Source organism: Littorina saxatilis, linkage group LG1 (assembly GCF_037325665.1).
Source record: "Littorina saxatilis isolate snail1 linkage group LG1, US_GU_Lsax_2.0, whole genome shotgun sequence".
Lineage (NCBI taxonomy): Eukaryota > Metazoa > Mollusca > Gastropoda > Littorinimorpha > Littorinidae > Littorina > Littorina saxatilis.
The window spans coordinates 6757440-6782439 of NC_090245.1; the positions used below are offsets into that span (position 1 = coordinate 6757440).

A 25000-nucleotide genomic window follows, 5' to 3' on the forward strand; every position below is an offset into this window, starting at 1 on the left:
GGAAAATGGTCGCTCCTTGCATGAAACGGCATAAAAATGTACATTTATCTGAACTTACTTATTGCATATCTCAGCATCGATGTTCTCGTCCCACGCGCTTCATTCATAGTCTCACCTTATTTTTTTCTTTATTTTTTTCTTTTATTTTTTTATTTGATTAATTTTTTTTTTCTCTCTGTAAATCCTCCTGTTTTGATTAAGTTCCCCATACCCCCTCCTACATTTTGTTCTTCTGGTTAATAATTGTGTTGTCCACCATCATGAAAACTTGTGTAACTTAGCATTGTTATGGTCACGTCAAATAAGCATCTGCTTGAGTTCGTGTCCTAGCTGCATTTTTGTCAATTGTTTCATGTCATGTATTTTGAATAAAATTGTGTTTAAACCAAACGGCATAAAATAAACAATAATAAAAAATGTTTTAAATAAGTGAGGTACATGTTTAGGTTAGGGGGGGGTGCGCAACCCCCATAACCCCCCCGGTAGTCCGGCCCTGAACCTAACAACTGCTATTTATGTTGTTTTTGTATGTTTTTTTTTTTATAGAAGGTAGATTGTCATACTTGCAGAGTCGGCGTCAGCTCCTCTTATTCGCCTGATCTCGGCCGAGCGAAGGTCAGAGAGGGAGCAGGATGGGAAGCTCGAGGGTTCGAGCTGCCTAGCGTGTGCTAAGCGTTCTCGACGCAGATGCAGTGCCCTCTTTTTGGTCTCGGCTGAGGCAACGACAGAGAGAGATTTAGAGCTGTTGGGTTGCCTGTCCTGTGCAAGGCATTCATGCTGAAGCTCCGCCTTGCTGATTTGCCTTAGTTCGGCTGAGTGAAGATTGGAGAGGGAACTTGAGGCCTCCAGCTGCTTCTCGTGTGCTCGGCCGCGTTCCTGTTGAAGCTCCTCCTCTCTCGATCGCTTGGGGTCAGCTGAGTGAGGATCGCAGCGGGAGCTTGGTGAGCGGGCTTCCAACTGCTTCTCGTGTACCCGGCCGCGTTCCCGTTGAAGCTCCTCCTCTCTCGATCGCTTGGGGTCAGCTGAGTGAGGATCGCAGCGGGAGCTTGGTGAGGCTTCCAACTGCTTCTCGTGTACCCGGCCGCGTTCCCGTTGAAGCTCCTCCTCTCTCGATTGCTTGGGGTCAGCTGAGTGAGGATTGCAGCGGGAGCCTGAGGTCTCCGACTGACCCTTGTGAGCTAAGTGTTCCTGTTGAAACTGCGATGCTTTTCCTCGCCCGGTCTCGTCTGAAAAAACGTCAGAGAGGGAGATTGAAGTCTCTGGTTTTCCATTCTGTGCTCGGCGTTCCTGTTGAAGTTCCATCTCTCTCAGGGCAGAGGAGAAGCTTAAGGTCTCCGGATGTCTGTCGTGTGCTAAACGTTTCTGCCGAAGTTCCACTTCTCTAACTCGCCTGGTTTCAGGTGAGCGATGGTCAGAGAGGGAGCTTGGAGTCCCCGGTGGCTTTTCGTATGCCAGGCGTTCCTGTTGAAGTTCCACTTTTCTAACTCGCCTGCTCTCAGTTAAGCGAGGGTCAGACAGGGACCTTGGGGTCTCCGACTTGTTCTCGCGTGCTGTGAGTTCTCGCACATCTTGCACTGGTCTAACTCGCCTGGGGTCAGTTGAACTATGGTCAGAGGGGAAGCTTGGGGTCACCAGCTGACTTGTATGTGCAGGGTGTTTCTGCTGAAGCTGCGCTGCTTTAACCCGCCCAGACTCGGCTAGGTCAAGAGTAGAGAGGGACTCAGAACTGCTGGACTGCCTCTCGTAAGCTAAGCGTTCTTTCTTTAGCTGCCTGAGACTGTCTTTCAGCTTCTTCTCTTCGTCGATAGCAGCCTGTCTTTGTTGTTCCACTCTCCTCCGCCTCGCCATCTCGTTTTCTTTCTGAATCTGTGCACGTAGCTCCACCAGACGAATCGCACGTGCCTTGTCCTCTTCAGCTTCGTTGTCATCGTCGGTGCTGTGAGTTCCGCCAGATGATCTGTTGATCTGCTGCCGCCAGCCCGCCATTACCCAATGTCTTCAGGGACCTTGTGACATCGATACAGGGTCGTTGATGTGTTCCGGGAATGGCCTGCGACAACCACAAGTGCGATGCCGTGAAACTTAGCATGTGTCAGTCCCCCGAAAGCGGCGTATGATTGCCTAAAGGGCGGGGTAAAAAAAAGGTCATGCAAATAAAATCCCACTCTGGGAATAATAATAATTTTCAGGGAAACGACATTTTTTCGGACTCCGGTGTAAAAAAAAAACGAACTTCATTATTTTATTTTTCCATTCCTTTACCGTAAAATCCCTAGCATAAGCCCACCATCTAGCAAACGCCCACCCCCCACTTTGGGCCAAAAGTTGTGCACAGGGGTAACTACCTAGCAAACGCCCACCCTGCTTTTTTCAAAGAGACTATAGGCTCACTTTCACTAGGATTTGTGCAGACTGTTCTAAAAGTCATCTTTTTCCCCTTTCTTTACCTTTTCGTGTTTCTTTCCTTTTTTCTTATTCTTTGTCCCCTCTCCTCACTCCCACCCATCGTTCATGTTTTTTCGAGTTTCTCTTCTCTTTTTTTCCCTAAGTTTGTGGGTTTTTCTTTCTCAGAAAGATTGGGCCTTTTGAAGACAAAATCCAAGTTCAGTTAACGTTTCATTTCCAAAGACGATCGTGTAATTTCTTCCCTGTACAGAAAGAAAGGGCTTCATTGGTGTTGACATTTCGACATTTCATCAAGTTTCTTTTTCCCGGAATTGTGTTGTTATTGTTTGTCCTTGCAAAGGTCTGACGATTGTCTTTTTACTTTATAAATTTATATGAATGACTACGCTCGGGTTGTTTTCAGAAGAGCCAGTCCTTCTCTCTCTCTCTCTCTCTCTCTCTCTCTCTCTCTCTCTCTCTCTCTCTCTCTCTCTCTCTCTCTCTCTCTCTCTCTCTCTCTCTCTCTCTCTCTCTCTCTCATGGTTGGCCTTCTTTGCCTCAAAGTCCTTTTTCTTTCTTTTTTCCTTCACTTCTACTCACACGACCTAACTTACATGCTTTCGGGGTTTGTATTCACTCAATTACACGGTTGAGCACAAAACTTACTTTGTGCAAAGGGGTCTATCCCTAGCAAACGCCCACCCCCCAATTTTGCCCTAAATCTGTGCACAGGGGGGGTGGGCTTATGCTAGGGATTTTACGGTATTTGCAGAAGCCACGTCGGTGGCTGATATAACTGAAGAAATGGGAATTCTTGATCTCAAAGACCGGAAGTGGCACATACAGGGCACATGCGCACCCACAGGCGAAGGACTTGCTTCCGGAATGCAAGTTTTGGCGAAACTTGTGAAACATTGCAAAGTCAAGAAAAAGTCTGAGGGAAAAAACACGAGTGTACTTGGGAGTTTCAGCCCATGAACGCAGAAGAAGAAGAAGAAGAAGAAGAAGAAGAAGCATGTGTCGGATCGTGTAATGTATCCAATACAAAACTGTGTTTTCGTGTTAGACATCAGGCCAGTCGGTATCTTTCTGTTTTACAACTGAACGAAAAATGGGCTTTTAATTTCAAAATCGGACGAGTCGTAATCTGCTTGTTTTACGACTGTGTGTCACTGTGTGCTTTTCATGATTTGAGAAGTCAGGCATGTCACTAGTGATCTTTCAGTTTTAAACCGTTCGACACTGTGTACTTTAATTCTGGAAATCAAAACCTGTGGTACTTTTTTGGTCAACGATTTTTAAAGTGCTCAGATATTTAGACTAATAGTCACCGTGTAACACAGACAGGGTAGACGGCCGATCATCATTCTGATAATCATCGATCCAATGAGACCCGAAGGGAAGTAACTCATTATTGACCTGAGTTCAGGATGGGCCGATCATTTGTAGGTGACAAAACAAAGAAAGCATGTCCGACTTTTAAGCGCACATTATTTGAGCCCTCATACTGTTGTGTGTTGACAATCAAAGTTACAGCTAGAACTGCGTAAAATAAATGCAAACAAGAACATCAGCAACCGACGAAAACAAAATCATACCAATACATTTTAATGTGTAAAATTCTTCGTCTTCGTCTTCTTCTTCTTCAGCGTTCGACGATTGCCGTGTAAAATTCAAAAACAGTGTCCCACATTCAAGGAAGCTGTTGCAAGGTCGGTTGGTTGGTTAACATTTTCATCGTCTCTTCTGCTAAAATTACAATTTTAGACCGATGCAAGTTTTTGTCTGTTGCAAGGCGGGTCCCCATTTTGCATACAGAGAGAATGACAACAGTGTGTTGAAACTGATAAGGTAAAATCGTGGCGAAAGAGATCATTTTGACTTAGGCAGTCGATGCAGTACGTCAATTTTGTTTACATGGTCAAGGGACATAAGTATATAGCGGACTGTTGACTGAGGGAGTCACTTTGGGACCTTGTTCTTGAAAAAATTAACAAATAAATGAAATAAAAAAGGCAAGGAGACATACCTGGGCTGCTTTTGGTTCCGTCCTTCTCGGAAACTGACGGTAACAGGAACGTTGGTTAGCCGCGCAACATGCGATGAGGAAACTTTGAATTGATCGATGTTGTGTTAACGCCCTCACGGGGCATGTTCCCAGGTGTTAACCCGGATGTAGATGAGATGGTCGAACTCTATACATATACCCGCACGGTGGCCTAGTGGTAAGGCGTCCGCCCCGTGATCGGGAGGTCGTGGGTTCGAACCCCGGCCGGGTCATACCTGACTTTAAAATTGGCAATCTAGTGGCTGCTCCGCCTGGGGTCTGGCATTATGGGGTTAGTGCTAGGACTGGTTGGTCCGGTGTCAGAATAATGTGACTGGGTGAGACATGAAGCCTGTGCTGCGACTTCTGTCTTGTGTGTGGCGCACGTTATATGTCAAAGCAGCACCGCCCTGATATGGCCCTTCGTGGTCGGCTGGGCGTTAAGCAAAAAAAACAAAAAACAAAATCTATACATAAAACCTCCGCTTTCACCTGTGCGAGTGCGGCGACACTTCCATTACTTGTTTTTCTTTTCTTGTTTTTATTTCTCCTTCGTTGCCTTGTCAGAAACAAAGAAAGAACAAGTCGCGTAAGGCGAAAATACAATATTTAGTCAAGTAGCTGTCGAACTCACAGAATGAAACTGAACGCAATGCCATTTTTCAGCAAGACCGTATACTCGTAGCATCGTCAGTCCACCGCTCATGGCAAAGGCAGTGAAATTGACAAGAAGAGCGGGGTAGTAGTTGCGCTAAGAAGGATAGCACGCTTTTCTGTACCTCTCTTTGTTTTAACTTTCTGAGCGTGTTTTTAATCCAAACATATTATATCTATATGTTTTTGGAATCAGGAACCAACAAGGAATAAGATGAAAGTGTTTTTAAATTGATTTGGACAATTTAATTTTGATAATAATTTTTATATATTTAATTTTCAGAGCTTGTTTTTAATCCGAATATAACATATTTATATGTTTTTGGAATCAGCAAATGATGGAAAATAAGATAAACGTAAAATTGGATCGTTTTATGAATTTTTATTTTTGTTTACAATTTTCAGATTTTTAATGACCAAAGTCATTAATTAATTTTTAAGCCACCAAGCTGAAATGCAATACCGAAGTCCGGGCTTTGTCGAAGATTACTTGACCAAAATTTCAACCAATTTGGTTGAAAAATGAGGGCGTGACAGTGCCGCCTCAACTTTCACGAAAAGCCGGATATGACGTCATCAAAGACATTTATCAAAAAAATGAAAAAAACGTTCGGGGATTTCATACCCAGGAACTCTCATGTCAAATTTCATAAAGATCGGTCCAGTAGTTTAGTCTGAATCGCTCTACACACACACACACACACAGACACACAGACACACGCACATACACCACGACCCTCGTTTCGATTCCCCCTCGATGTTAAAATATTTAGTCAAAACTTGACTAAATATAAAAAGTGGAGAGAAGTAGCGAGAGAGAAAGGTCGATTTCTTTATGTAACCATGCAGGTTGAATCTGCATAGCTCTCTCTGTCTCTCCATCTCTCTCACTCAGTCTACCTCTCTCTCGCCCCCCCCCCCCCCACTCTCTCTCTCTCTCTCTCACACTGTCTCTCATTCTCACTCACTCTCTCTCCGACTCTCGCTCTCTCTCTCTCAGTCTCTCTCTCTCTCTCTCTCTCTCTCTCTCTCAGTCTCTTTGTCTCTGTCTCCCTCTCTCTCTCTCTCTCTCAAAAGAGATTCTTCTCATGGGGGACTTTAACATTGACATGACGAAATCTAATAAATCTTGGAAAGATATTACTACTGTATTTAATATGTCCCAACTGATCAATACGCCAACGCGAGTCACGCCCTCATCCAGTACCATCATTGATCACTTATACTCTACCGACTCAAAACATGTAATAGAAACCTGTGTACCTGTCATAGGCATAAGCGACCATTTCCCTATTTGCTGTACATGGTCAAAAAAAGGTGTGAAAATTCCTAAGCTTGGTCATACTGTCCTCACGTACAGGTCATTTGCTAAGTTTAATGAAGTACTTTTTCTTGAAGACATGCGTTCTGCACCGTTTAGTGAGATATATAACAAGACCAATCCTGATGACGCTTTAAAAACATGGTATTCTACATTTCGCGAAGTTTTAGATAAACATGCACCTAAAAGGTCAAGAAGAATTAAGTATTCATATCGGCCAGGGTGGATCACTCCTGAAATTATAGAAGCCCAACATTACCGAGATTATCTATGCCGGATCGACCGCCAATCTGAAGAGTACAAAACACAGAAAGCAAAATGTCAGTATATGACTCGACAGTCAAAAAAGCAGTTCTTCGAAGACATTCTTAAGAAAGGCAAGAGTTCCAAGGAAACATGGAAAGCCATTAATCTTTTAACTAATAAATGTGTAAAGACCACATCATGGAACGAAAACGATATTTCGCCAGATGTAATTAATAATCACTTCTGTTCAGTTGCAAGTAAAGTAATAAAAACTGACAAATCCGATGAAAACAATTTACACATTTTGCGCAAGTACTGTGACACCAAAATTAAATACGAGGCACAAGTTATACCTTTTTTGTCAGTCTCCAAAGTATATAATTCTCTAACTCACTTGAAAGAAAGTAGCACAAAGGGAACTGATGAAATAGACAGCAAAATTCTTAGATTATCAGCCCCACATATAGCGGAATCTCTAACGTATATTTACAATCTCTGTATTGAAAAAAGTGTTTATCCCAAAGCTTTCAAGGAAGCTAAAGTGATCCCCCTCTTTAAGGCAGGTGATAAAACAGATCCCTCAAATTTTAGACCGATTTCCGTTTTACCAGTATTGTCAAAACTACTGGAAAAACATGTCAATGACCATATTATGATATACTTTACATCAAACAATTTGTTTCATGAAACTCAGTCTGGTTTTAGACCTAAACACTCGTGCCATACGGCACTGACAGAACTGGTGGACTCTTGGTTATCAAAAATCAACTCTAATAAGTTATGTGGAGCACTGTTTATGGACTTTGCAAAGGCATTTGATGTTATTGATCACGCCCTCCTTTTGCGGAAACTTTCCGTTTATAGACTACCACAGCCCACACAGACTTTTATAGCCTCTTTTTTGTCGGGAAGAACACAAAAAGTTACCTTTAACAGTTCGAGCTCTGAAGCAATGCCAATTTTATATGGGGTCCCACAAGGCTCGGTCCTCGGACCTTTATTATTTTCTGTCTACATCAATGACTTACCATTACACATATCCTCTGGACAGTGTGATATGCTAGCTGATGATACTACTATTCATACCTCAGGTGATGATATTACTTCGGTAGTCGACACGCTTCAGAAGTGTGTCGATGATGCTGTAGAATGGACGCATTTAAACCACATGTCTCTCAATCCAGAAAAAACAAAGTATATGCTAATTACTACGCGTCAAAAACGACAAGTCATGTCGGAACCAAAGAAGTGCATTTCTGTTGATAGTCAGCTGATAAACGAGGTTAGTGAACACAAAATTTTGGGTGTAACTATTGACAACAATCTAACATGGGGCCCTCATGTAAGTAACTTATGTAAATCTACAGCAAAAAAAGTTCATCAGTCTGCAAAGATTAAACATTTTCTAAATTTTGATGCGCGCAGAACATTTTTTCAAGCGCATGTGCAGTCTGGAATAGACTATGCATCAACCCTTTGGGATTCTGCAAGTGATGCAGCTTTAAGACCCCTAAAATCTTTGCACAGACGCGGAGTAAAAGTTGTTCTGCTGAAAAACAGCACCCTCTCTAATCATGACTACAAAAAAGCTGAAATTCTTCCACTTTCATCCAGACTAGCGTTTAACAAGGCAAGGTTTATGCATAAAATAGTTCTTGGACGTGTACCAGACTATTTAACTAAAAGAATATTATTAACTGAGACTTCATCAAGCCGCACGAAGAAACTAAATGTTCCCCTCCCTAGAATTGACTTGTATAAAACTAGTCTGGCATATTCAGGTCCATTTCTGTGGAATGGTTTACCAGTCTCTCTCAGACAGCCACTTTCTGTTGCCAGTTTTAGAAGACATACTTTTTTGTATATGCTTTCATCGTCGTGTGGCACTTAATGCCTCGATCAGGTACTGCTGTTTGATAAGTACATGAAGATCTACTTGTATAATCATTTCATTTCAGTTAAGTTTTTTTTTTAATGATTATGTGTACAATGTGTACATGTGTGTGTGTGTGTGTGTGTGTGTGTGTGTGTGTGTGTGTGTGCGTGCGTGCGTGTGTGTGTGTGTGTGTGTGTATGTGTGTGTGTGCGTGTGTCTGTGTGCGTGTGTGTCTGTATGTGCATGTATGTTTGTGTGTGTCTGTGTGCATGTGACCGTGTGTGTCAAAGTGTGTGTTTTAATGTATACCATTACCAATGACCATGTATGCTATGAACATTTTTTTTCCTCTTTGTCTGATTTAATAACCATGTTTTTATGTTTTTGCTTTGCTTCTTCTTCTGCTTTAATATTATGCACTGGTTAGTTAATTCCCTCTTGGGCGAGGGCTGGATGAAAAAAGATCTTTGCTGTATCTACTCCATTACCCTCGAAAAATAAAGTTGGTTCGTTCGTTCGTTCGTTCGTTCTCTCTCTCCCTCTCTCTCTCTCTCTCTCACCATCTCTCTCTCTATCTCTCTCTCTCTCTCTCTCTCTCTCTCTCTCTCTCTCTCTCACTCACTCTCTCTCTCATTAACACTTTCACTCTCTCTCTCACTCTCTCTCTTTCTCTTACCGTCTCCCTTACTCTCTCTCTCTCATTCTCTCTCACCATCTCTCTCTCTCTCTCTCTCTCTCTCTCTCTCTCTCTCTCTCTCTCTCTCTCTCTCTCTCTCTCTCTCTCTCTCCCTCTCTCATACACACACACACATCTCGTACGTTGCAACGTTTCTTATATGTACTGACGAGATCAGAAAGAAGTACAACATTTTGACCGAAAGACATGATATTGAGAGCATCTATAGAAACCCTACTGTAGGGTATGAAGGGTATGCAAAACAATTGCGGTCTGTTTGTGTGTGTAGTTTTTATATTTAGTCAAGTTTTGACTAAATATTTTAACATCGAGGGGGAATCGAAACGAGGGTCGTGGTGTATGTGTGTCTGTCTGTGCGTGTGTGTGTGTGTGTGTGTGTGTAGAGCGATTCAGACTAAACTACTGGACCGATCTTTATGAAATTTGACATGAGAGTTCCTGGGTATGAAATCCCCGAACGTTTTTTTCATTTTTTTGATAAATGTCTTTGATGACGTCATATCCGGCTTTTCGTGAAAGTTGAGGCGGCACTGTCACGCCCTCATTTTTCAACCAAATTGGTTCAAATTTTGGTCAAGTAATCTTCGACGAAGCCCGGGGTTCGGTATTGCATTTCAGCTTGGTGGCTTAAAAATTAATTAATGACTTTGGTCATTAAAAATCTGAAAATTGTAAAAAAAAAATAAAAATTTATAAAACGATCCAAATTTACGTTTATCTTATTCTCCATCATTTGCTGATTCCAAAAACATATAAATATGTTATATTCGGATTAAAAACAAGCTCTGAAAATTAAATATATAAAAAATATTATCAACATTAAAGTGTCCAAATCAATTTAAAAACACTTTCATCTTATTCCTTGTCGGTTCCTGATTCCAAAAACATATAGATATGATATGTTTGGATTACAAACACGCTCAGAAAGTTAAAACAAAGATCGGTACAGAAAAGCGTGCTATCCTTCTTAGCGCAACTACTACCCCGCTCTTCTTGTCAATTTCACTGCCTATGCCGTGAGCGGTGGACTACGAGTATACGGTCTTGCTGCGTTGCATTGCGTTCAGTTTCATTCTGTGAGTTCGACAGCTACTTGACTAAATATTGTATTTTCGCCTTACGCGACTTGTTACATTTAGTCAAGTTTTGACTAAATGTTTTAACGTAGAGGGGGGAATCGAGACGAGGGTCGTGGTGTATGTGCGTGTGTGTGTGTGTCTGTCTGTGTGTGTGTGTAGAGCGATTCAGACTAAACTACTGGACCGATCTTTATGAAATTTGACATGAGAGTTCCTGGGTATGATATCCCCATACGTTTTTTTCATTTTTATGATAAATGTCTTTGATGACGTCATATCCGGCTTTTCGTGAAAGTTGAGGCGGCACTGTCACGCCCTCATTTTTCAACCAAATTGGTTGAAATTTTGGTCAAGTAATGTTCGACGAAGCCCGGACTTCGGTATTGCATTTCAGCTTGGTGGCTTAAAAATTAATTAATGACTTTGGTCATTAAAAATCTGAAAATTGTAAAAAAAAAATTTTTTTTTAAAAACGATCCAAATTTACATTCATCTTATTCTCCATCATTTGCTGATTCCAAAAACATATAAATATGTTATATTTGGATTAAAAACACGCTCTGAAAATTAAATATATAAAAATTAATATGAAAATTAAATTTTCGAAATCAATTTAAAAACACTTTCATCTTATTCCTTGTCGGTTCCTGATTCCAAAAACATATAGATATGATATGTTTGGATTAAACACACGCTCAGAAAGTTAAAACAAAGAGAGGTACAGAAAAGCGTGCTATCCTTCTGAGCGCAACTACTACCCCGCTCTTCTTGTCAATTTCACTGTTTTTGCCGTGAGCGGGTGACTGACGATGCTACGAGTATGCGGTCTTGCTGCGTTGCATTGCGTTCAGTTTCATTCTGTGAGTTCGACAGCTACTTGACTAAATGTTGTATTTTCGCCTTACGCGACTTGTTGCTTTTCTCTTTAATTGCATCTACTTTCCGCCATGTTTCTGAATGGGTCGTTGGCCTACACATTAAAATCTGTGTCAGTGTCAGTGTCTCTCATACACACGCTCTCTCTTTCTCACCCTCTCTTTCTAAAAGAGCAGCCTTATTATAACGCAAAGGCGTGAATGTGTCATGGACCGTTTTCTGTCTTAGTGAATGTGTTCATGGATAATATTGTTGCATTGTCTGTATTCTGTTGGTATAACTGACGTACATTTACTAATTTTGAGGTGAAACCTTGAGAGTCGAGCGTTTGCGGGACTGGAGACCGAACCAATAATCTGGTTTAAACAATTTTATTCAGATAATTACAAATAATAATGCCGCATACAATCAATGAAATAAATGGAGCACAACAAGCTGAGCTTATAAGCGTGCTCTTAAAAGCAATATATCTCATTTGGCGTGCTCTTGAAAGCAATATATCTCATTTGGCGTGCTCTTAAAAGCAATATATCTCATTTGGCGTGCTCTTAAAAGCAATATATCTCATTTGGCGTGCTCTTAAAAGCAATATATCTCATTTGGCGTGCTCTTAAAGGCAATATATCTCATTTGGCGTGCTCTTAAAGGCAATATATCTCATTTGGCGTGCTCTTAAAGGCAATATATCTCATTTGGCGTGCTCTTAAAGGCAATATATCTCATTTGGCGTGCTCTTAAAGGCAATATATCTCATTTGGCGGACGAATATGATTTACATGGCAAGGATAATGGGATTTGTAAATGGGGAAAGAAGGAAGAAGAAATAACAACCGAAATACAAATATAAAAGCAACAACAGCAAAGCAGCATGAAATCAACAACACACAAATTAACACCCACGAACACACACACACACACACACACACACACACACACACACACACACACACACACACACACACACACACACACACACACACACACATACTGACATACACATGTCGTCAACAATATCGCTCAATCAGTCAATGCAAAATTCTTCACTTGAACACACAATATAAGGATCATGATGACATTGTGTTTTCGTCGAACCATGTTTATTCTTAGAGAACAAGTACACGCTCAAGAGGAACACATTAAAAATAACATATATGAGGAATAACACGAACTACAGGAACTCTGAAGACTTCAGCTTTAACCGGTTACACGAGAAAATCGTCGCGTTGCCTGCTGTTCGTACATGTACACTGAACAAAAAACGTTACGGATATGTTTTTCAGTGGTATTGCCCATATGGTAAACAGCAGTGTTTTGGTTAGAAGCATGTGTGTATTTGAAGATCTGCCTTTCTTCTGCTGAAAAATGTCTTGCCTGGATTTGAGCAATATTTGGGTATGATGTCAACGATCCTTGACCATACCTACCCTCAAAATGGCGATTTTTGACGGCATGATTATCTTTCATTCATCGAAACTGGTCGACAATGGTTTCAATGTTCAGTGCAGATCACAGAAGAAGCCTGGAGATGCCGCTGCGTATCTGTTTGGATCAGGACCAGCTCAAAGTTCATACGACTAAGAATCACACTTGTTAAAATGTTCATTGGCCATCCTCAACTGCGTTTTTCACACTGTGTTATTCGCAGCTTACTTTACTGAAGTAAATCCCTCTGGAAGAGCTCAAAGACGCACATTTCACAGAGCTAGCTACCACAGGTGTATGTGCTGAAAAGCTTCCTTTGACACATTTGCCATGTCCGACTTTACAGAAGTAGGAAATCGCTCTGTCTTTGGAAGAGCTCACAGATGAATCCTTCGCAGGGCTATAGTCACACCAGGTTCCTGTGCTAAAAAGCTTCCTTTGACACATTTGCCGTCTTGTCAGAATTTACAGAAGTAAATCATTCTGTCTTTTAAAGAGCTCACAGACGAAGAATTCACAATAAATATCACAGGTATATATATGTGCTAAAAGGCTGCCCTTGACACATTATTTTATCTTGTCCACTTTAATTCAAATCACAGCCAATCACATGTTCATCTGCCAAAAAGCTGCCTTGAAAATACATTTTTGTCTGTGGGTGAGTTTTACCGGGAATTACACTCTGTGCGCAGTCTCTCTGTTTGTCTGTCTGCTTCAGTGACTCACTGTTTCTGTCTCTCTGTCTCTGTTTGTCTGTCTGTCTGTCTCTCTCTCTCTCTCTGTCTCTCTCTGTCGGCTATCTCACTCTGTGTGTGTGTATGTGTGTGTGTGTGTGTGTGTGTGTGTGTGTGTGTGTGTGTGTGTGTGTGTGTGTGTCTCTCTCTCTCTCTCTCTCTCTCTCTCTATGATTATCTATCTCTCTCTCTCCACATAGTTATATTTCTTGTAGGTAGCGCCGAGACTTTTTCTTGACTTTGCAATGTTTCACAAGTTTCGCCAAAGCTTGCATTCCAGAAGCAAGTCCTTCGCCTGTAGGTGCGCATGTGCCCTGTATGTGCCACTTCCGGTCTTTGAGATCAAGAATTCCCATTTCTTCAGCTATATCAGCCACCGACGTGGCTTCTGCAAATAAAGGAATGGAAAAATAAAATAATGAAGTTCGTCTTTTTTACACCGGAGTCCGAAAAAATGTCGTTTCCCTGAAAATCATTATTATTCACATCCCAGAGAGAGATGGATGGATGGATGGATGGATAATTTAATTGTATAACCAGTGATTTGGTTTTTACAATGTAAAAACAAATAAGAACAAAAACTACAGTTCAGGTTTTCAAAACAGAATCATATAAACAATATAACAATGACGTGATCGAATCGATACGACGAACGCGTGTATCCCAGAAAGAAAGAGAGAGAATTGAATTGAATTGAATTGAACTTTATTTTACAAGGATTTAGATTTAAGGCTACGCCTTTTCTTACAATCTGTCCTTGGGACGCATAGACACACAATTATATAATTTTTAAAAAAAAATTAAAAATTAAAAATTAAAAAGTTAAAAAGTTAACCAACAAAAGGAGGTCGGAAAACGTGATAATAAAGATGACGATGATGATGATGATGACGATAATGATGATGATAATGATGATGATGATGATAAAGATGAGGCATGAAGAGCATACATATGTGGTTATTCATAAAATCAAATGCATACTATGCAGGTAATTATAAATACAAGCTGGTGGCAATCGAACATGTAGCAATAGAGTAACAAAAATATGTTCAGAATATACAATGCACAGCATATTTTTGACGTAATACTAAGTTTGGTAAGTCAAAAGGCGTTAAACTACTCAGACATTAAGTGGTTTTTTACACATTTTTTAAAACTTTTTAATGACTTTAGGTGCTTAAAGGATGATGGAAGTGAATTCCAAACTGAAGTACCCGAAAAAGCAAGACTGGTCTTACACAGGTCAATTCGTGGAATTGGTGGGATCAAGTTGACCGACCCATATCTGTGGGTAGCTTTATTAAATAATGATGTAATGTAAATCGGCACTTTACCGTGATACAATTTATGCATGAAAATGGCTTTGTTTAACTTGAGATGCTTTTCCAGTGGAAGAAAGTTAAGCATTTTTAATTTCATATCTGTTGAGGCATTATCCTTTACGATGAGTTTGGCCGAGCGACGATAGAGAGAGTCTAACCTTTTCAGGGAGAGAGAGAGAGAGAGAGAGAGAGAGAGAGAGAGAGAGAGAGAGACAGAGAGAGAGAGAGAGACAGACAGACAGACAGACAGACAGATAGACAGACAGACAGCCAAACAGCCAGACAGCCAGCCAGACAGAGACAGAGAGAGTATGTGGTCAGAATGAATCATCTGGACAGATTAATTCTATATCTAGTGTTCAAGTGAACCTTTATGAACACTATGTGCCTCTTCAGCTTGTAGAACTATGTACTACGCCACGAAGTGTTCAAATGTGTTCAAAGGTGGAACACTTCCCTTTAAGACTGCACACACACAAAACTGTCACAAAACGTGCAGGGGAGATAAAACATTTAACAAACAATCACTCCATCACTCCATTGGAAAGCTATAGAGGCCTGCCTTAACAGTGAAACCCCCCTTTTGAGACATCCCCCCCCCCCCCCCCAATTTAAGACTTCCTCCTTTTTAAGACCTGGCTTTTTCAGATTTTGTGTTCATAACCTCTGTAAATTTACCTGTAAATTAAGACTCTTTTTCAAGACCTGTTTTTTTCCGATTGTTTGAGGTCTTAAAAGGGGGTTCCACTGTACGAGTAGGTTACGTACCCGGGAGGTCCTGCTTGTTGGCGAGAACGAGGAGAGGAACCGCCCTGGCCTCGGTGTAGGTCAACAGGTTGTGCAGCTCCTCCCGTGACTCCGCGAAGCGATCCCTGTCTATGCTGTCCACAACGAACACCAGACCTGTAGGAACACCGATGGAGATGAGTACACGTGAAGGATATTGCCACAAAAAAAAATAGGTGTGGTTAAGGTAACATAGCCAAAAAAAATAGGGTAGGAAGGTAGAAGGCAATCACTTTTTTTTTTTAACTTTTTTTTCTAATGTGTACAAATTAAACCTACTTGACAGGGAAATAAGTGTGCGACTCGAGCGCTTTCGCTTTCATTGCGTTTTCTGCACTCGTTTTTTTTGTTTTTTGTTTTTTTAATTTTTGTTGTTTTTGTTTTTGTGACAAAATGTAAAAAAAAAGTTATAGGGTCGGCCCCTAAAAATAGGGTAGGTCGGGTTACCGTAACCACACCTATTTTCTTTTTAGGCCTAAGGATACGGATAAGCTTTTATTTATTTACATCGTCCTGTGAGGTTACCCTCATGGAAGTTCGGGCTGCTTTCTCCCTGGGGAAAGCGAGCTGCCATACAGTACAGAGAGGTGACATACAGTACGGTGAGCTGCCATACAGTTCAGTGAGCTGCCATACAGTACAGTGAGCTGCCATACAGTACAGTGAGCTGCCATACAGTACAGTGAGCTGCCATACAGTACAGTGAGCTGCCATACAGTACAATGAGCTGCCATACAGTACCGTGAGCTGCCATACAGTACAGTGAGCTGCCATACAGTACCGTGAGCTGCAATACAGTACAGTGAGCTGCCATACAGTACGGTGAGCTGCAATACAGTACAGTGAGCTGCCATACAGTACAGTGAGCTGCAATACAGTACAGTGAGCTGCAATACAGTACAGTGAGCTGCAATACAGTACAGTGAGCTGCAATACAGTACAGTGAGCTGCCATACAGTACAGTGAGCTGCCATACAGTACAGTGAGCTGCAATACAGTACAGTGAGCTGCCATACAGTACAGTGAGCTGCAATACAGTACAGTGAGCTGCAATACAGTACAGTGAGCTGCAATACAGTACAGTGAGCTGCAATACAGTACAGTGAGCTGCAATACAGTACAGTGAGCTGCAATACAGTACAGTGAGCTGCAATACAGTACAGTGAGCTGCAATACAGTACAGTGAGCTGCCATACAGTACGGTGAGCTGCCATACAGTACAGAGAGGTGACATACAGTACGGTGAGCTGCCATACAGTTCAGTGAGCTGCCATACAGTACAGAGAGGTGACATACAGTACGGTGAGCTGCCATACAGTACAGAGAGGTGACATACAGTACGGTGAGCTGCCATACAGTACAGTGAGCTGCCATACAGTACAGTGAGCTGCCATACAGTACAGTGAGCTGCTATACAGTACAGTGAGCTGCCATACAGTACGGTGAGCTGCCATACAGTACGGTGAGCTGCCATACAGTACAGTGAGCTGCCATACAGTACGGTGAGCTGCCATACAGTACAGTGAGCTGCCATACAGTACGGTGAGCTGCCATACAGTACAGTGAGCTGCCATACAGTACAGTGAGCTGCCATACAGTACAGTGAGCTGCAATACAGTACAGTGAGCTGCCATACAGTACAGTGAGCTGCAATACAGTACAGTGAGCTGCAATACAGTACAGTGAGCTGCAATACAGTACAGTGAGCTGCAATACAGTACAGTGAGCTGCCATACAGTACAGTGAGCTGCCATACAGTACAGTGAGCTGCCATACAGTACAGTGAGCTGCCTTACAGTACAGTGAGCTGCCATACAGTACGGTGAGCTGCCATACAGTACAGTGAGCTGCCATACAGTACGGTGAGCTGCCATACAGTACGGTGAGCTGCCATACAGTACGGTGAGCTGCCATACAGTACGGTGAGCTGCCATACAGTACGGTGAGCTGCCATACAGTACAGTGAGCTGCCATACAGTACAGTGAGCTGCCATACAGTACAGTGAGCTGCCATACAGTACAGTGAGCTGCCATACAGTACCGTGAGCTGCCATACAGTACGGTGAGCTGCCATACAGTACGGTGAGCTGCCATACAGTACAGTGAGCTGCCATACAGTACAGTGAGCTGCAATACAGTACAGTGAGCTGCAATACAGTACAGTGAGCTGCAATACAGTACAGTGAGCTGCCATACAGTACAGTGAGCTGCAATACAGTACAGTGAGCTGCAATACAGTACAGTGAGCTGCAATACAGTACAGTGAGCTGCAATACAGTACAGTGAGCTGCCATACAGTAAAGTGAGCTGCCATACAGTATAGTGAGCTGCCATACAGTATAGTGAGCTGCCATACAGTACAGTGAGCTGCCATACAGTACAGTGAGCTGCAATACAGTACAGTGAGCTGCAATACAGTACAGTGAGCTGCAATACAGTACAGTGAGCTGCAATACAGTACAGTGAGCTGCAATACAGTACAGTGAGCTGCAATACAGTACGGTGAGCTGCCATACAGTACAGTGAGCTGCCATACATGTCACAAAGATGTGAGTAGCATATTTGTGAGATGAAACCACGTCGTGTTTTTAACCTCCCTAAATGTTGTACAGGCGAGGGTAGCTGACCGGACTGGCGTTATTCACGTGTTTCGGGTGTTGCACGCAAAACTGGCTTAGCTTAATGTGAGTTGTGTTTGAGACATGTAGCTGGTCTGAGGTAAATAACGTCACAGCGTGTGAGATTTCCAACCGGGAAGGTTGTTCAGCGTGTGTCAGACTTGTTCTGGGAACAAGTACTCTTTCAAGAGACGGGTCTCTTAAGGTAAATGATTTACTATGTTGTATATTATTGACGTTGGAATACATAGCTGGAGCGTAAAGGTTAGTGTGTATAAAGTGCACCCAATCTTAGTGTGAAGCGTTGAGAGAATTCTTGAGGTAATTGTTTCACGGTTTTTCATGGGGAATTTCTTGAACATAATTGCTACGCATTTATGTTAGGTTTAAGACGGTCATGCTTTGTATGGGGAGTGTTATTCATTGATTAAGTGTTAGTTTGGATATTGAATCTGTACGGAATGTGAACGTGGAATGAACGAGAATGTATGAGTGGTACATGAACGTTTGGAAGAAGAGATGGTTTTAGAGAATGTTGTATTAAGACTTGGTTAAATTCTTTAGGAGTTTCCATGAGGGATTTCCATGGCGTATAAGGGAGGGACCTTACACGAGAGAAGCGCTAGACGACGGTGGAAGCAAGGGACCACCTCGGCGCAGATGACTAGACGAGTGGAGTCTTCATCGAGACCGGTCGTAGCTGACGACGGTTGTTTCCGCTACGGGCGGAAGGGTTTCTCGGGGAGAAACCTGGAAGGTGTGTGTTGGCATCTTCAGTGAGAGGTGTGTTGGCATCTTCAGTGAAAGGTGTGTGTTGGCATCTTCAGTGAAAGGTGTGTGTGGCATCTTCAGCGAAAGGTGTGTGTTAGCATCTCTGTGTGTTGGCATCTGAATTCATTATTCTACGAGGATTCAGCGAGACAAGTAAGTGAACTGGCGACATGCAGTGAGCCGTGATACGAACTCGTGAGTGTCTGTTGGTACCTTCTTGTGTGCGTTAATCTATATTTGAGAAAGTATTGTTATAATATGTATTTACATGCCTTGAGTGAAAGCTGGAAGATTGTGCGAACTGTGTGTTGAAAAGTTGTTCGTATTGATGTATTTAAAGTGAAGAAGTATGTTGTTTTGGTTGAGGAAATAATGAGCCTGCATCCTCCCAAGTTCTGTTTTTGAAGTGTTTGGTGTGAAAGGGTAGAGACAGTGCAAAAGGGCAGAACACGCATAATAAATTCACATGCAAACCACTTCGTGACAGTGGTGACCCCGACGGAGCCCTAAATAGGTTTTTGTTCTAAGGATAGATTTTTGTTGTAGTTAAAAAGCAGTTGCTTCCCTTTCAGAATTGAGAAATAGTGGTTGATAAGTGCTTACAGGGTAGCTAAATATACATACTTTGATACTTTGCGTGTTGTAGTGAGTTTGTTTATGTGTATGTTATTGGACACCCCCTCTCCAGCTCTAGGGGTCTACGTAATTGTATAGTTTCGTACGTAGAGAGGGCCTTAGTTTCTGTTTGCTTCCTTTTCTGTGTATTTATTATCTATCTTTCTATCTAATTTCTAGCTCCCTTTCCTATAAGTTTTTTAAAAAACTATTTTTCTTAGATTCTATCTTGGATTGATTGTTGTGTATGATTGTTGTCGTTGAGGTGCAGGCTTATTTTAAATAAAATAGTATAGGGTGTGCCATTTTTTTGTTGTGTATAAATTCTGAAATTTTGTATTTTTTTTGGTTGGTCTCTGATATATATTTTTTTTCTCTCAGTTGTGTACTCTAGCTTGAAAAGTGTTTTTGTTTATTATTGTTATTGTTGTTCCTAGTTGTAGTTGGATTAGTAATAGGGTGATTATCTCCCTTATACTACTGTTTGATATTTAGTTGTGGGTTTGGAGAAAGTTTTTTTGTTTATTTTTTTTTGAAAATTATTTTTTTTTTGGTTAGTAGTAATTTGTAAACATTTGTACTTGGACAAATTTTTAGGTAAATTATTTTTTTGTTGTTGTTGTTGTGAACATTTAAATTTTGTTTTGGTTTTGCTTTGGCGATTGATTTTCCTTAAAGGATCTGACGCTGGTTAGTGGTGTGTGGAATTGAAATTTTCATTTAAAGTGTGTTATTTGGGTTTGAGAAACTTTGAAATTTCCAGTTAATTTATTTTTTATTTTTGTTGTTGTTGATGTTCTAAAGTTGTTAGTTTAAGTTTGACATTGATTGACAAGTGTTTGAAGCTGCTATTGATTGTTTAATCTGATATTTTCCAAATTATAATTTTTTTTGTGTGACTCTATTAAGTTTATTGTTTATTTTTGAGACTGGTGGTGTAAATAGTTAAGTAGTAAACAATTTGAGGATTGTTTTTAAAAAAGGCACAAGATTTCTTTTAGTTTAGTATTTTATGATACTCTTTTGTGTGTGTTTAGTATTGCGAGAAACTGGTGTATGATACAACTTTTTGATACTTAAAACAATTTTGTGAACTTGTGTTACTTGATCCATTGTATTACTTTGAGATTACTTTGATATTGTGACATTGTAAAGATGGCAGAGCATAGTGATACTGGTGGTAGCACTTATGATCATTATTTGGCATTGGGAGAGAAGCATGGCTTAAAGGCAGAAGCTTTGTTTAAGTTTGCTCAGGATCATATGGATAGAGAAGAGAGAATTCAGGAAAGGGAGGCAAAGAAAGTAGCAGCTGAAGCTGAGGTTGAAGCAAAGAAGATAGAAGCTGAGGCTGAAGCAAAAAGATTAGAAACAGAGGCTGAGACAAAGAGACAAGAAACAGAAGTAAAGAAATTACAAATTGAGGCAAATAGGGAATTAGATGCAAAGAGGCTAGAAGCAGATACTGAAGCGAGGAGAATGGATTTGGAGTTTAAGAAAGCAGAAGCGCAGCAAAGTACAGGTGGAAATGCAGGGGGGAGATCAGGTCCCAGCATTAGGCCCCAGTACCCAAAACTCCCCATGTTCAAGGAAGATAAAGATGACATTGACAGTTTCTTGTTCAGATTTGAAACGCATGCAAAGGCGAACAAATGGAATGATTCAGAGTGGGCTACATACTTATCAGCTTATCTGGAGGGTGGAGCTTTGTCATTGTTTCATTCATTGTTTTCAACGGGTACTTTGTCGTATGAAGACTTGAAGAAAGAGCTATTGAAGAAGTTTCAGTGCACTCGAGAGGGATTTCGGGAGAAATTTCGCAGTACGAAGCCAGAGACTGATGAAAGTTTTGGCACATACGTAACAAGGATGACGCATTTGTTCAACCGTTGGTTGAGGTTGTCGGATATAGAGACATCATATGAAGCGTTGTTTGATTTTGTGTTGTGTGAACAGATTCTTACCAGTGTATGCACTGATTTGGCAGTCTTTTTGAAAGAACGTGATTGTAAAAATTCAAAAGACATGATTGCTAGCGCAGAAATGTACAAATCAGCCCATCCGAATAAATGTTTGGCCAGAAAGAGTCAAGTAACTCCTTTGGGAACTGGAAACGTAGCGTTCAATCAGAATCGTGGATCGGGTCAGTCTTACAATCGAGGTCAAGGTGATAGTGGCAGAAGACAAGAGGGTATGAGCAGAAATACCAGGTTTCAAGGCAGAGGAGATGATCGTAGGCCGGGTAGAAGAGGATGGCAGCAAGGAAGTACTAGAGGTACAGGTACGGAACAGCAAAATCAGGACACATGTTACAGATGTGGGCAGTTAGGCCATTACGCTAGAGAATGTTTTCAGGTAGCATATTCAGCGAAGTCGGTAGCGGATTGTCAGGACGCTGGAGTGTTGGTAAGCTCGGCGGCATTCGGGTCGTTGCCATTAGCGGAAGGACACGTTAATGGGAAGCAAGTTTCAGTACTGAGAGACACAGGAGCTAATGTAGCTGGGGTAAGGAAGTCGTTGGTCTTACCAAGCCAGTACATAAAGGGAGAGGTCCAAAAAGTGAAGGGTTTTAGTGGACGGATTGATTTGTATTCATTGGCGGAAGTGGTTGTCGATACCCCATATTTTCAGGGAAGGTTGAAATGTTGTGTGCTCACAGACCCTGTCGCTGACCTAGTGATAGGTAATCTTCGGGGTGTGGTACCCAGAGTAGATTTATTCCTTGGGAATACGCAGGGTGTTGGATTGTGTGCTGATGTAAGTCACAAGAAAATCACTGAAGACATGATACTTGAGAAGGTCGTGTGTGGTACGAGTAGGGCAAAAGCCAAAAAGAAACTGGAGGATTCCCCGGTGCCATTGAAAAATGTGGTTACTCCTGATTTGTCGGTTAAAGAGGAAGATCTGAAAAGTTTGCTGAGAGAAGATGAGACATTGAAAGAGGTGTTGAGTGTGTCACGAGAGGATGAGAAGTATGCAGTTTGTGCAGAGAAAATTGTTGATGTTGAGGAAGTAAGTAGTGGATATCGCGAAAGCATTTCACTGAGGTCTGACTGGGGCAGTCATGAGGTTTTCCCAAATAAATGTGAAGAGGCAAAAGTGGCAGTGTTACCTCTGACTGAGGAGAGGAAAACGTTGCCGTTACCTACGTTGCCTAAGGGGAAGGAAGAGACAATCGCAGATATTGTTGTTGATCCTGGTTTGACAGATAGTCATAAGGATGATATGGAACAGGTGTTTGGGAAGATGGTAGACATTTTCAAAACATGTGATGCGGTGGTGTCTTTAACGGCAAGAATTAGCATTCGAGGTTCAGCCAATAGCATGAGACAGGAATACGTTGACAGACATGTTGTCCAGGTCATTCGTAGATCAGAGCATACCACAGGTTTATGGGATGTGTGGAAAAAGAAGGTTGTTTTGATCAAAAGAAAACTCAAGAATTTTCTTTTTTCCCCGGGAAGGGGGATGTCACAAAGATGTGAGTAGCATATTTGTGAGGTGAAACCACGTCGTGTTTTTAACCTCCCTAAATGTTGTACAGGCGAGGGTAGCTGACCGGACTGGCGTTATTCACGTGTTTCGGGTGTTGCACGCAAAACTGGCTTAGCTTGATGTGAGTTGTGTTTGAGACATGTAGCTGGTCTGAGGTAAATAACGTCACAGCGTGTGAGATTTCCAACCGGGAAGGTTGTTCAGCGTGTGTCAGACTTGTTCTGGGAACAAGTACTCTTTCAAGAGACGGGTCTCTTAAGGTAAATGATTTACTATGTTGTATATTATTGACGTTGGAATACATAGCTGGAGCGTAAAGGTTAGTGTGTATAAAGTGCACCCAATCTTAGTGTGAAGCGTTGAGAGAATTCTTGAGGTAATTGTTTCACGGTTTTTCATGGGGAATTTCTTGAACATAATTGCTACGCATTTATGTTAGGTTTAAGACGGTCATGCTTTGTATGGGGAGTGTTATTCATTGATTAAGTGTTAGTTTGGATATTGAATCTGTACGGAATGTGAACGTGGAATGAACGAGAATGTATGAGTGGTACATGAACGTTTGGAAGAAGAGATGGTTTTAGAGAATGTTGTATTAAGACTTGGTTAAATTCTTTAGGAGTTTCCATGAGGGATTTCCATGGCGTATAAGGGAGGGACCTTACACGAGAGAAGCGCTAGACGACGGTGGAAGCAAGGGACCACCTCGGCGCAGATGACTAGACGAGTGGAGTCTTCATCGAGACCGGTCGTAGCTGACGACGGTTGTTTCCGCTACGGGCGGAAGGGTTTCTCAGGGAGAAACCTGGAAGGTGTGTGTTGGCATCTTCAGCGAGAGGTGTGTTGGCATCTTCAGTGAAAAGTGTGGGTTGGCATCTTCAGTGAAAGGTGTGTGTGGCATCTTCAGCGAAAGGTGTGTGTTAGCATCTCTGTGTGTTGGCATCTGAATTCATTATTCTACGAGGATTCAGCGAGACAAGTAAGTGAACTGGCGACATGCAGTGAGCCGTGATACGAACTCGTGAGTGTCTGTTGGTACCTTCTTGTGTGCGTTAATCTATATTTGAGAAAGTATTGTTATAATATGTATTTACATGCCTTGAGTGAAAGCTGGAAGATTGTGCGAACTGTGTGTTGAAAAGTTGTTCGTATTGATGTATTTAAAGTGAAGAAGTATGTTGTTTTGGTTGAGGAAATAATGAGCCTGCATCCTCCCAAGTTCTGTTTTTGAAGTGTTTGGTGTGAAAGGGTAGAGACAGTGCAAAAGGGCAGAACACGCATAATAAATTCACATGCAAACCACTTCGTGACAATACAGTACAGTGAGCTGCCAAACAGTACAGTGAGCTGCCATACCGTGAGTACGGTGAGCTGCCATACAGTACGGTGAGCTGCCATACAGTACAGTGAGCTGCCATACAGTACGGTGAGCTGCAATACAGTACAGTGAGCTGCAATACAGTACAGTGAGCTGCCATACAGTACAGTGAGCTGCAATACAGTACAGTGAGCTGCAATACAGTACAGTGAGCTGCAATACAGTACGGTGAGCTGCCATACAGTACGGTGAGCTGCCATACAGTACGGTGAGCTGCCATACAGTACAGTGAGCTGCAATACAGTACAGTGAGCTGCCATACAGTACAGTGAGCTGCCATACAGTACAGTGAGCTGCAATACAGTACAGTGAGCTGCAATACAGTACAGTGAGCTGCAATACAGTACAGTGAGCTGCAATACAGTACAGTGAGCTGCCATACAGTACAGCGAGCTGCCATACAGTACAGTGAGCTGCCATACAGTACAGTGAGCTGCCATACAGTACAGTGAGCTGCCATACAGTACGGTGAGCTGCCATACAGTACGGTGAGCTGCCATACAGTACGGTGAGCTGCCATACAGTACAGTGAGCTGCCATACAGTACAGTGAGCTGCCATACAGTACAGCGGTGAGCTGCCATACAGTACAGTGAGCTGCAATACAGTACAGTGAGCTGCCATACAGTACGGTGAGCTGCAATACAGTACAGTGAGCTGCAATACAGTACAGTGAGCT

The 25000-nt window shown here is 41.9% G+C and overlaps 2 protein-coding genes across 3 annotated transcripts in view; both read right to left on the reverse strand.

The window, feature by feature from the left end:
- The window catches only part of LOC138960180 (troponin T-like), a 7586-nt gene extending 2672 nt beyond the window's left edge, over positions 1–4914 (reverse strand). The window contains exons 1-2 of one of the 2 annotated variants that reach the window (XM_070331956.1): positions 4415–4914; positions 564–2050 (exon numbers count right to left, since the gene is read on the reverse strand). In XM_070331956.1, coding sequence (XP_070188057.1) covers positions 564–1986 — 1423 coding nt within the window. In that variant the 5' untranslated portion in view covers positions 1987–2050; positions 4415–4914. Of the gene's footprint in view, positions 1–563; positions 2122–4414 lie in introns of both variants that reach the window. The other variant, XM_070331963.1, reaches the window with a different exon arrangement.
- Positions 4915–11538: 6624 nt separating this feature from the next.
- The window catches only part of LOC138960192 (uncharacterized), an 18372-nt gene continuing 4910 nt past the window's right edge, over positions 11539–25000 (reverse strand). Inside the window, exons 3-4 of the mRNA XM_070331975.1 lie at positions 15428–15562; positions 11539–13725 (exon numbers count right to left, since the gene is read on the reverse strand). Of these exons, the coding sequence (XP_070188076.1) occupies positions 13538–13725; positions 15428–15562 (323 nt within the window). The 3' untranslated portion in view covers positions 11539–13537. The remainder of the gene's footprint in view (positions 13726–15427; positions 15563–25000) is intronic.